We start from the raw sequence: 12,586 nt of genomic DNA, 5'->3' as shown, positions 1-12,586 counted from the left end.
ATGATAGACCCCTGCTGAATTCTCCCTTGAATGAACATCAAGAGAAGAACTGAAGATTCTGAGACGTAAGCAAGAAGTGACTGTATGGGTGTTTACGTCCAGACAGTGGATGAGCAGAGTAAAAATAAAGTAATAATACACAAATCTGGGAGAAAATTAAGTCTGGGTCACATCGATTAACCCATGTAAACTCTGTCTCTGCACTCCATCGGTAGGCCACATTTGTGCCTTCCCTGCTGGCACTCAGGAAAGAGAAGGTATCTGAGTTGCAAAAGTTTTGCAAATACTCTTTCTGTTGAGTACATATTAACTTTTCTGTTTATGCTGCTTCAAAGTGGAGAGTTCTATTGACCTTCCTGAAGAACTAGTGATTACAATCGAAAAACACTATATGCAGAATGAATAAGCAATCGTGACATTTTAAAATCATAACCCAAGCTCCGTGGGGGCAAGAACCTATGACTTGGGCTGCGTTCCTGCGACGAGCACAGTGTCTGACAGGCAGTAGTGTCCACAGATGCGTGTTGGATGAAAGAACGAAACCAGGAGAGGCTGGAGCACTGCTGCAATTAGCTCAGCCTTTTACCGGCGCTAGTTTTAAAGAATGTCCATATACGTCACTAGCTTTAACCCACATGGCCACATTGAGCAGTAATGGGGGCAAAGGAGGAAACTGAGACCCAGGAGAGTGTCCGTCTGCAAAAGCAGTGGAATCGAGACACCCCAGGACACCAGCCCCAGCGGCAGAGTCCCAGCATGCTCCAGCTCTCTTTCTTCTCCATGCACGGATTTCACACAACCCGAATTGACGGGGAGGGTTGTTTTCCTTGCTGTTGGTTGTGCTGAAGGTGGACGTTGGGCCAAGGGCAGCCTCAGGGCAGTCTGTGTTAATTCCAGAAGTCCAGCCTGTCACAATCCTCCCCGCAGGGACAAACTTCTGTGCCAAGGGCCATGAAGACCGGCTGAATCTCCCCAACTCCGTTGAAGACTCATGGGAAGCATTTGATTTCAGGTGAGTGTGGGGCTGTGGCTAGGGCTAGAGTTAAGGACCCCTAGCCAGCTTGGTAAACCTGCCACTAGTTATTTCACCATGAGACACACATGTGCACGCACATACACACACATAGGGGCATGCATACACACATGTATACACACATGCACCCCTCCTGCTCTAAGAGCTGCACATACGGACAACCGTTTGGAGTGATACTGGCTCACCCTGCTTCCATGACCTTGAGCATGGTCTTCCCTCTGCTGAAACCCCTTTCCTGGCTCTTCCTGATCCATTTTTCCAGTCTCAGCTCAGGGGCCACCTCCTCCAAGAAGCCTTCCAGGAACTCTGCCTCCTACAGGCCTCCCATCCAAGCTGTGTAAGCAATTACCTCTGACTGCCATTGCTCGGGGGCGCTATAATTAGCTCTCTGTATTTCCATTTCCCACAATGGTTGGGGAGCTCCTTCCAGACAGGGCCCAGGCTGTCAGTTTCTCATGCTCTGACTGCGGAATGTTTGTTGAATGAATCAGCAAGTGAATGAACAAGGTTCTCTTTGGGCCTCAGTTTTCCCACCTGTACAATGCTCAAATTGGTTCACAGCCTCCTGTGAGCTCAAAAGCTATGGTACTGGGGACTTGGCTCTGCTGCTTGTATTGCTCTGCATGAATTCTGTATGTCTGTCCCCAGTAAACCTGAAACTCCTAAGGGAACAATGATCTCATCCATCTTGTATCCCCAGCATGAAGCTCAAATCCTGACACAGACTTTTTGTCAATACTTGTTCAGTGAATGAATGGATGTTAAATGTAATAAGGAAATGAACTTCCATAAACTTTTCATGAAAGCCAAGATAGTCACTAAAGCAAATTCCCAGGCAAATAGAGAAATGAAGATGTGTCCACTCTCTGCTGATAAACAAACAACATGGAACAAACCTTTACTGATGAGCCTTTCATTAAGGCTGAGTGTCAGTTGCTTCTTCCCTTTACGGACGAGAGACCTGAAGTCTAGAAAGGTCTAGGACTGCCCAAGATCACATGGAAAATCAGAGGCAGGGTGGGGTGGCCTGATGAGGATTCGTTCTGTCCATAATTACCCAAACCCAGAGTAGACAAATGGGCTCAAGAGGATTGTGGCAGGGGGAGCTAGGAATGGTCCTGTGGTGGGGGGAGTTCCAGAGGACAAGGGACACGCTTGTGTTCCAGGGGGCAGGCCGAAGCCCTGGGAGCCCCTGGAGCATTTGTCCTTTCAACAAACACGGACCGAGTGTCCATTCTGTGCTGAGCACTAGGAATCGAGCAGGGAATAACACAGACATAACATCTGCCCTCATTTTGCTTACCTTCTAGTGGGGAAGCCAGACAAATATGTGATATCATTCCAGATGGACATAAGAAAAATGACGCAGGGTGTGGAGTGGCAAACACAGAGGACTGGCCTCTCTGAGGAGGTGACCTTTGAGTAGAGAACTGAGGGAAGTGAGGGAGGGAGCCACGGAAAGGACTAGAGAAAGGCTGTTCGGGGCAGCCAACAGCAAGTGCAAAGGTCCTGAGGCAGGAATGAGCTTACTAAATTCTAGAACAGCAAGAAGGCCAGGGTGGTTAGAGCAGAGAGAGGGAGGGGAAGGAATGTCAGAGGTGAAGTCAGAAGGTTGGCAAGGGCCGGGTCGTGTGGGGCCTCTAAGGGGCGGTGAGGAGTACGGGGGTTCTCCTAGGTGTGAAGGGAGCCACTGCAGGTCTTGAGCAGAAAGTGAACAAACCTTTAAATCTTAACCTTGTGAAAGGATCACAGTGGCTCCCTTAGACCCAAGGGTCAGCTTAGGCCCTCACTAAACAAATTCTAGGGTTCCCCTGAGATCTGCTGAGTCGCAATCACGGGAGGGAAGGTGTCAAGTGTGCCCGGGTAATGTCTGCTGTTTCCTGGAGGCCCGTCCTATGCCGGGCCCTGAGCAGGGTCAGCTTGGTGCATAATCACTTTGAATTTCTACAACCCTGTGACATGGGGGTTCACAGCACCAAGCCACAGGAAGGAAGCGGAGTCCCCAAGAGGTAAAGTGACTTGATAGGATCGCTGGGCTCCTATGTGGTGGCAGAGGCTGAGCTGAGCCCACGTTGCCAGGACTCCTCCTAGCACCGGGAGGTGCCTCCTGCTCCTTTCCTCCTCAGGAGCCACCTGCAAGTCCAAGTGCAGGGATGAGGCTCAGGGGGCTAAGCGAATGCTCAAGGTCATGGCCTGGAACACGGTGCAGGCAGGATGTGAAGAAAGGTCAGCTGGAGGAGAGGCTCTGAGTTTGTCAGACAAGACCCATTCTGTGTGTGTGAGCAGGAAGGAGCAGGGATGGAAAGGAGGGGACACAATGGAGCGGAGGGGCCCCTCCCAAGCCACAGAAGCAGATGGAAAAGACTCAGCTGCCTGGAGAGCTGTGCCACCTCCAGAACCCAGGATCACTGTCCCTGGGGGAAGGCAGAGCCCCCACATACACTGTGGGACCAGGGCCCTCCCAGCAGGGGCACAGTGTATATGTCTGCCTGGGTGTTCCTCTCATCTCACCATGAATCCACCTCCTGCCTAGGCTCTGGGTTCAAGTCATGACTCCACCACCTGCCAGCTGCTTGACCTGGGGCAAGTTACTTAACCTTTCCAAGCCTCTGTTCTCTTATCTGTCAAATGGGAATGTAAAAACAGGGCCTCCCCCTACTGGGCTGTGGTGAGGGTGGAAAGCGGACATGCCTGGGGAACATTTGCACAGTGCCTGGCGCACAGCAGATGCTCCATGAATATCATCGATTACCATCGGTCACTATTACTGTTGTTGTTTCTGCCATGCCCTTGTTTCCAGACCCAGAACACCAGGGGATGGAGGCCTCACGGTGGTGGCTGCTGGTCCCTGCACTCACGGCTGTGGTTCATTGTCCGGCCCTGGTTAACCAAGAAGATTCTGATCCCATCGACCCCAGCCCTCTGGACAGCCCTGCCAGGCCTGCCCTGCCCTGCCACAAACTTTCCGTGAACAACATCGACTTTGCCTTCAACCTCTACAGACAGTTGGCTTTGGAGGCCCCCGGAGAGAACATTCTGTTCTCCCCAGCGAGCGTCTCCCTGGCCTTGGCTATGCTCCTCTTTGGAGCCCCAGCAGCCAGCAGAGCCCAACTCCTGGAGGGCCTGGGGTTCAACCTCACCATGGTGTCCGAGGCTGAGATCCAGGAGGGTTTCCAAGACCTGCTGCTCAGGCTCCCTGTGCAGGACCCCTGGCTCCTCCTGACTGTGGGCCAGCGCTGGTTCAACAGTCTGGGCCTGGGGGCCATCCAGGACCCAGTGGGGGCCCAGAAATGCATCCATGAGTATATAGAGAAGCAGACTCAGGGGAAACTTGGGGCATGGGTGGAGTTGCTGAGAAATGAAACTGCAGCGGTCCTGGTGAATCACATGCTCCTCAGAGGTAAGAAAGACTACATCCAATGTGGAATCACCTTCCGGGAACTGGGGTTCCAATCATACTGCAGCCCTGCTCCCCACAGCATCCGGGAAGCCTCCTCTGCTGACTTAGGTATAAGAGGTACTCTTACATCTAGGGGTCTGCCCACTGATGTGTCTGCTTGAATACCTCAAGGGATGGGGAACTCAGCATCTGTTCCATTTTAATGCTCCCTGTTGAATTTTTTCAAAGAAAGATTTTTCCAACTTCAGTGTGCGTAAGTACTCCCTGGGGAGTTTGTTTAAAATGCAAGTATCCTGCACTTATCCCCAGGAGATTCTGATTTATGGGATAGGCAAGTCAGGGACCCAAGACCCTGCATTTAAGGAGGCTATCTTTTCTTCCCCCTCCCCGGCAGATGATTCTGCTGCAAGACGGCTATCATTTCCACTTTGAATAACCCTGTAAGCAACGCTGAATCTAGGTGCATGAGTTCCTTCTTCTCGCAGATCCCAGAAGGCAGAGATTAGAGCAGGAAGAACCCCAGGCAGGAGACCTTTTATTTTTCCAAAAGAGCCAATAAGGTGTTTGCCACTCTTTAAGCACCCGCACCTCCGTGGCATTGTCACTCCCAAGGCATTGTCATCCTCAGGTTACTGTCAATCCCCCAGGGCCACTCACCCCCAGGGGGCACTATCATCCCCAAGGCACTGTCAACCCCGGGGCACTGTCACTCCAAGGAACTGCCACCCCTAGGACATTGTCGCCTGTAGGGACCTCTAATCTCCCAGGGCACTGTCACCCCCAAGGCGTCTCAGCAGGTGAATCCAGTCCTCACATTTGTACAGTGCTTTACGGGTCTCGAGGGTATTCACACTCATGCCCTCATTTGACCTTCTCACCTATATAAAGCAAATAAAGCCAAGAGCAATGTTCCCATTTTACAGATGAGAAGACAAATTTTTTTAAAAGAAGAAAAGCTGTTTTCTTGAGCCAGTAAGGCATAATTCAAATACATGTCTGTGAAGATTTATCACATGTTTTATGTAAGCGTGTTTGCTCTCTCTCTCTCTCTCTCTCTCTCTCTCTCTCTCTCTCTCTCTCTCTAATACAAAGTCCCCATTATGCCAGTCACTGTGCATATTTAATTTTTTTGAATTCTCTTCACAACTCAATAAGGTGGATATTATTATGTCCACTTGAGAGATGGGAAAACTGAGGCACCATGTTAGGTAACTCGCCCTAGACGTCAAAGCCAGTCACAGCCTTGCCCTCAGATCCACACCAGCATTCAGAGCAGTTTGCACCACAGTCATACATTTTGTCTTTAAAATGAATCACCCCTGAGAGAGGCTGAGTCCAGTGAGTGAAATAATATCGATACTATCATAATACTGTCATGCGGTTGTGATACAATTCAACTCGACTTTACAAAGGAGGAGACAAAACCTCAGGGCGGTCAGAGGCTCGGCCCCAGGGTCGCACAGGTAACAAAGGAAGGAGAGAATTATGGAGCTGGGCTTGGCATCCGGAGTGCGGACTCCCCATGCCCACAGGCCGCCTGAGCCCATTCTCCGTTCTTTCCAAGAGTGACAGCGGCATTTCTCTCCCCCTCAGCTGGGTGGGCGCGACCCTTTGACCCAGGCGCCACCAGCCTGAAGGACTTCTTTGTGGATGAGCACAGGGCCGTGCAGGTGCCCATGATGAAGCAGAAGGCCCGGCACCGCTTCCTGCACGACCCCGAGCTGCAGTGCACCGTGCTGCAGATGGACCACGCCGGGAACGCCACCACCTTCTTCATCTTCCCCAACCGGGGCAAGCTGGCGCAGCTGGAAGACGCCCTGCTGCCCGAAACACTGATCAAGTGGGACAGCTTGCTCAGGACCAGGTAGACTGCTCACGGCAGAGTCCTGGGGAGGCAGACCCCACCTCCTCGCTCCCTCACCACTCAGCCCCCTCAGGGATGGTCACCCCCCACACACTGTCACCTGCCAGGGCACTGTCACCCCCGTGGCATCGTCTCCCAGGGCTTTGGCATGCTCAGGTCACTCCCAGGGTACTGTCACCTCCAAGGAACTGTCACCCCAGGGCGTCCCTGAAGGTATCAGTGTGGGGCCCAGGCCAGCACACTGGACCAGGAGTCTGGAGGCTGCTTCTTATCTCAGATTTCCTGCCCACCTGGATGGCCCCAACAGACTGGAGCTCCAGCCCTTAAACAGTGAGGGAGGCAAAGGGGTCCCAGGATAGATGTTGAATGGAGGACAGTGTGCATTTTAGAAACCTTTCTCCCCCTTGGAGAGGAGGGGCTGGAAGAACAAAGACACCAGGGGCAGGAAAGAGGGTGAGAAGGCTGCAGGCCTAGGGCTGGCTAGAGGGTGGAGTCTGGAGCCTGCAGAGGCGCATGTGGAAGGCACGGGCCCTTTTGGGGTCTCAAAAGCAAACCAATTCTGTCTCTCCACAGAGAACTCGATTTCCATTTCCCCAAATTTTCCATTTCCAGCACGTCCAAGCTGGAGCTGGTCCTCCCACGAGTGATTGTGTGGGGAGATCTCCCTGGGCAGCTGGGACGGAACATCTCTAAGGTAAGTTGGCAAGCAGGTTTCGGGGTGGTGGTGGAGTCTCAGTGTCTCTTGGCAATTACTGGAAGGAGATGTCCAGTATCTCCTTAAAGATGGGTGGTACCGTCTTCTATAACTTTGCAAGTTACTATTTGCTTCTCTGCATTTCTTCCACATTGTTGCACACCTACTACCACAAGGCACTGGGGATCCCAGGGGAACAAGTCCCCATTCCTGCCCTCGGGTGACAGATAAGGAAAGGGAAAGTGGTGACAGATGCTCCCTCCATCAAGGTTGGAAGAGCAGAGAAAGCTCGGGGAAGGTCATTCCTGATCTCGGGCCTGAAGGACAAACTGTGTAAAGAAGGGGCTGAGAGGGGACATGGGGACAGCCTGGGGAGGAGAGGCTGGTGCCTCAGGGAAATAAGAGACCCTCATCTGGGTGGAGCAGAGGCCCTGGAGGACCCTGGCAGCCACTCTGATGACTTGGGACTCCATTGTGAGGCAAAATGGGACGGACTCAGGGGTTTAAAGCATGATCGTGTTTGTGCTCTGGTAAGATCTATGGAGGGACACAAGGCAGACTAGGCTCTAGGTACAGAGAATGGAGGGAAACGTCCAGAGTTGTGCTCTCAGGGGGAGAATCACAGAAGGGGGAAACAGAGGGCTGAGAGCAAGTTGGGGAGCAGGGAGTGGGGGACAGCTCGTAGCTCACAGGTACGTCAGCCTTACCTCCCGTCCCACTCTCGTTGGACATTCACTGAGCACCACTGTATGCCAGGCGCCATGCCAGCACCTCGCAGTACACTGATGAGGAAAGTGCTGTCATCCCATTTCCTAGATGAAGAAACTGAGGTTTGGAGAGCCTAAGAAAATCACCCTAGGTGACGACTGTTAGTATCGAGCCAGCCCTGAAGCCAAGTCAGATCATTTGACACCAAAGGCCTGCATTCTTTTTCTCCAAAAGCACTGGGTCCCTGTGGCCTCGTTTCACAGACATTCTAGAAGGGACAGTGGAGGAGGGGTGAGGGAGTTTGGGCTTTGAGGTCAAACAGATGGGAGTCTGAACCCTCGCTTTGTCCCGTCCTCGCTGTGTGACCGAGGCAGGCCACACCGCCTTGCTGAGCCTCGGTTGCTTCATCGGTAATCCCCACCCAAGAGGGGAACCACCTGTCCAAGATCACATCACCCAGGAACGTGTAGAACCAGATCCTCTGACCTCGGGTTAAATGATTTTCCAGTGACGGCAGTGGTAATACAAGCGACGTGATGGATGGTAGAGTGAGGGCTTACTAGAGCCCAGGCGTAGCTTAAATTCAAGGGCAGACGTGGATAGAACGAGTTACAATCTAGTGCGTTGGATTGGGAAAGCACAGCAATAAAGAAACAAATAGATGTGTGACATACGGGGGGGTGGTCAAGTCCCACAATCCAAAGTGTAAATAGAAGGCTGGGTGACCGGGTAAGTGAACAGACGGTTAAGTATGGGGTGAGGTAAAGCAACAGAAAAAAAAAAATGGTACAAAATTAAGACCTAGTTGGTCCCTTCTATGCAGTCAATTAATGATGCTAGAATTTTCCTTGCAGATCACTCACAGGGCTGCGATGACTCTGGATGAGGAGGGCTCAGAGGCCGCTGCTGCCACCAGCATCCAGCTCACTCCCAGGCCTCACCCCGAACTTAACCCCTCACCCCCTCCTGGCACTGAGTTCAACAGGCCCTTCCTGGTGATGACTTTCCACACCGAAACAGGAAGCATGCTTTTCCTGGGGAAGATTGTAAACCCGCTGGGGTAATGCTCCCTCAGACATGCTGGGCAACCCCATGAGAACAAAGTAGGGGGCCACTCTGGGTCCCCTATTCTGGGGACTGTGTCAGCATGGTGTGGCCCTGGATATATCCCCGGGCTACCCAGGATTACGTCTCTTCATCTAGAAATGAAATGGGAAATATTTTGAAGCGGGGATGGTGGCAGCTCCTCTTGTACAAGCTTTATGCAGCCATGAAATAACCGCTGACCCACGTGCCAGGAGCTTCTGTGGCGGAATCAGGTTTCAGATATCGCATATACCCCGTTTTTTTGTGTGTGATTTTCCTGGGGGCCTATGGGGTGAGGGTAGTCAGGGGGGAACCAAGGTGGTGCCGTGGAGTGAATATCTAGGTGCTTTATATATTTTATCTCATTTTGAAATTAATTCCCACAACAACCCAACATGGTAAGTATTACGTTGAACCATATGAAATTGATTATGTTTGGCCTTCTTTTTTTCACCCACAAAAAAGGGCAACTTCATATGGTTCCACCTAACGTTATTTCTCCCTTGTCACGGCTGAGGCTCAGAACTAACGACACATGTGAAAGGTCACTCAGTAAGTAACATAGCTGGGATTCAGGTGTGTTTTATTTCAAAGCCTAGACTCTTTTCCTCCTCATCCATTTTGCTAACTCGGTGATTCTCAGACTTGTTTGTGTGTACATATGCCCTGGCATCTGGTTAAAAGGCAGATCGCAATTCAGTAGTGCGGGGCCTGAGGTCCAGCTGAGGCTGCTGGTTGGGTCACCACCGTCGGAGCAGCTGGTACGAAATGCTCCCGTCTCCAGGACCCAAGGAGGGTTTGAGTTGGTGTGCTCAGCCGTCAGAGGAGTACTGCTGGCCCCTGAGTGCATTCGTGGGGTGGAGCGCAATTTGGGCAACATCTTTTTGAAGACCGTAGACAAACTTTGCTTCAGGGTCACCTATGAATGAGCATCTGAGAGAAAAGAAATGTCCTCAGTGAAGGCTTTTCGCCCATTCTAGGCGTCTCATGGGGTCTCATGGGGGCTTGTAACTGTCTGTGGCCTGTGGTCCCTGTCAGTCTTCACCGGCTCCTGTCCCTGCGTCTTCACCGGCACAGAAGGGAGTCACACAGGCTTTGGATCCAGATACTCCCAAGACCAAATCTTGCCCTCAACTCTCTCTAAATGCCCACCTGAAACAGTCACGCAGATGGCAGGCAGACACAAAGGCCATGTGGAATGCTAGACAAGGGGCATGTAACGGGTGATCCCATCTAAATTCATTTTACATTTACTGCCAGGGATAAAACTGCCTGGTTTGTTTTTCTCTTCTTAAGAGAGAAGATGTCCACAAGCACCAATGCATCAGGAAAGTTAGCTTCCAAAGAAGGGGGAGTCTTGGAGTCACAGAGTATCCCCTGAAAAAGAGGGGTGAGCAGCCCCAAAGTACTGGAACATGATGTGTTTTAACTTTTGTTTTTGAGAGTTGACCATCGGGGAACCCCAACTCAAATGCCTACGGGCCAGGTGGGCAGTAAGCCAGGATTAGGGGAAAAACAACAGCACAAGTCCAGTAGCAGAAGTCGGCGGACTTTGGTATTGGGGAAGCATAAGGAATGGTGGGGACTGCGGTAAACTGGAGAGTGGGGCCTCATCTAAAGGAACCATCCAGTGGTGAACTGCCTGCAACAGTGGCTTCGACAAGACAGAAATTTAAATTTTGACCTCACATAAAAATGTGAGTGGGCATGGTGGTTCTACCTCACCCCGTCATTGAGGAACCAGGCTTCTTCTAAATTGTGGGCCTGCCCTCTCTAGGGTGTTGTCTTTTACTGGAAGTTTGGAGGCCACCTTTCAGCATCTTCACCTTCCAGCCAACAGGACAGGGGCAAGGGAAAAGGAAGGGCAAACCTACTCCTTTTACAGGTACAACACTTGAATTGCACATGTCTTTTCAGCTTATATCCTATTGGCCAGAACCTAGTCACATAATGCACCAACCTGCAAGAGAGGAAGAGAGATGTCGTTTCTCTTGGGTGACCATGTGTCTACCCCAAAATTGGGGGTTCTCTTACTTTAGCAGAAAAGATGATTGGCTATGGGGGACCCTCTGCCTAAGCTCCTGCCAACCTCGGTTGGACATTGCCTTGTAGAAAGGTATCCTAGGGTCCCAGGGTTGCTGGTATTTCAAGTTTTAAGAGAAACTAAAAAGCCAGGTTTTTATGTGAAAATGTTTCCATTTTTGCATGTTGACAGTGAATTCAATTTAAAAAAAGTTCCTAGCAGCCAACAGCGTGTAGAGTAAATGAAGCATGTGATGGGTCCGGAAGGCAGCTGAGAAGAGTGAAGGGAGTTGTGCAGGCTCCCGAAGCCTGGCGCTAGGAACTCAGTTAAAACCCAGCCCCGGGGTATGACTCATTCTTTAGACTCTTTTTGTCAATAGAGCCAATTTATATGAAGATCATTATTACAATGACAACGTCAGTGATCTTGCTGAAATGAAAACAAAAACAAATGTTCTGGAAAATATATAAAGATTTGTGACTTATAGATGTGTGTAGTTTATTTTTCGTGTAAACATTATTGGCCCCATGAACAGACACCCCAACCCATGCAATGAGAATTAAATTCAGTCAGTCATCTTTGGTATATTGCTGATTTTCAGTCATACAAAACTGTATCTGGGGCCGGCCTGGTGGCTCAGGCGGTTGGAGCTCTGTGCTCCTAACTCCGAAGGCTGCCGGTTCGATTCCCACATGGGCCAGTGGGCTCTCAACCACAAGGTTGCTGGTTCGACAACTAAGACTGCAAGGACAACAACTTGAAGCTGAACGGCACCCTCCACAACTGAGATTGAAAGGACAACAGCTTGACTTGGAAAAAAGTCCTGGAAGTACACACTAAAGTTCTATTCTCTTTCCCCAATAAAATCTTTTTTTAAAAAAACCAAACAACTGTATCTGTATACAGAATTTTCAGTTTTATTGTTTTGAAGGTATTGTTTTTGAAGGGAGGCATTTTATCTAGCAGTTCGTTTTAGCTTGAGTGATAGGCCATTCCCACGTATTCCTGAGTGGCCCTTTCCAAGGGCCAGTCACCCCGGGCTCTCTGAGAAGGAGCGCAGTGCTGGTGTCTGGCCCAATGCACCCCACCTCCTCCCTTCTGGGTTGAAGGCACTTGGTCCTGTTTGTCCCTCCGATTTGGCCACCCTTCTGTCTCTATCCACAGCCTGAGGGATGATCTGGCCCAGCATGAACTCAAGGGTCCATAATACCAAAGCCGGGAGGGGCCCTCTGGTGGGATGGTGATGTGGGCTCTTGGTCCTGTGACCCAAAAGTACTGCAGCAAGGAAGCTCAAAGACTTGCCGGCCCTCTGGGACAAGCAAACACACCAGCAGCGCGGGTCTTTTGGGGGTAGGTCATCCTGCCCTACCCGGGAGAGCCTGACAGGTCCCTGCCTTCGAGGAGCTCACGTGGAGCTATGCACAACCAGGCAGGATGTCAGACAGCCACGCTTATGATGGAGGGCGTATCAAAGACAGATTTAGCTTGACAAGGAGGAGGGGGAGGCAGGCTCTGGAAGCCACCAGTCCTTGGTGCTAGCCATCAGCCTGTGTGGCTATGAGCAAATACAAGTACATCTGTAAAATGGAGGCTATATGATGCTGACCCCCTCATAGGCGCCGTTTCAGAACCTGACACCTTCATTTAGTCCTCACTGCAACCCTGTGAGCGACTGGGCCGGGGTGTGGGGGGCTCCTCGTATTTTACAATGGAGCAAACTCAGGGACACAGGCTTTAAGTTGCGCCCTTCTCTGAGTCCCCCAAATGGAAGCAATGTC

The 12,586-nt window shown here is 51.1% G+C and overlaps 1 protein-coding gene across 1 annotated transcript; it reads left to right on the top strand.

Annotated features, from left to right (window-relative positions):
- Positions 1 to 731: 731 nt before the first annotated feature.
- Positions 732 to 11,371, top strand: LOC117022914 (putative serpin A13). The gene is made up of 5 exons (XM_033107136.1): positions 732 to 1,012; positions 3,834 to 4,433; positions 6,027 to 6,297; positions 6,871 to 6,991; positions 8,554 to 11,371. The coding sequence occupies exons 2-5, from the start codon at positions 3,851 to 3,853 to the stop codon at positions 8,761 to 8,763; spliced, it is 1,185 nt and encodes a 394-aa protein (XP_032963027.1). The 5' UTR covers positions 732 to 1,012; positions 3,834 to 3,850; the 3' UTR covers positions 8,764 to 11,371.
- Positions 11,372 to 12,586: the final 1,215 nt, after the last annotated feature.

The sequence above is a fragment of the Rhinolophus ferrumequinum genome, chromosome 6 (genome assembly GCF_004115265.2).
Source record: "Rhinolophus ferrumequinum isolate MPI-CBG mRhiFer1 chromosome 6, mRhiFer1_v1.p, whole genome shotgun sequence".
NCBI classification, from domain to species: Eukaryota; Metazoa; Chordata; class Mammalia; order Chiroptera; family Rhinolophidae; genus Rhinolophus; species Rhinolophus ferrumequinum.
This window is presented reverse-complemented; position numbering and strand designations above follow the sequence as displayed.

Coding starts and splice junctions, on each gene's coding strand:
- LOC117022914 (XM_033107136.1), top strand. CDS start 3,851: ATGGAGGCCTCACGGTGGTGGCTGCTGGTCCCTGCACTCACGGCTGTG. Junction 6,298..6,870: donor GACAGCTTGCTCAGGACCAG/GTAGACTGCTCA, acceptor GTCTCTCCACAG/AGAACTCGATTTCCATTTCC. Junction 6,992..8,553: donor TGGGACGGAACATCTCTAAG/GTAAGTTGGCAA, acceptor TTTTCCTTGCAG/ATCACTCACAGGGCTGCGAT.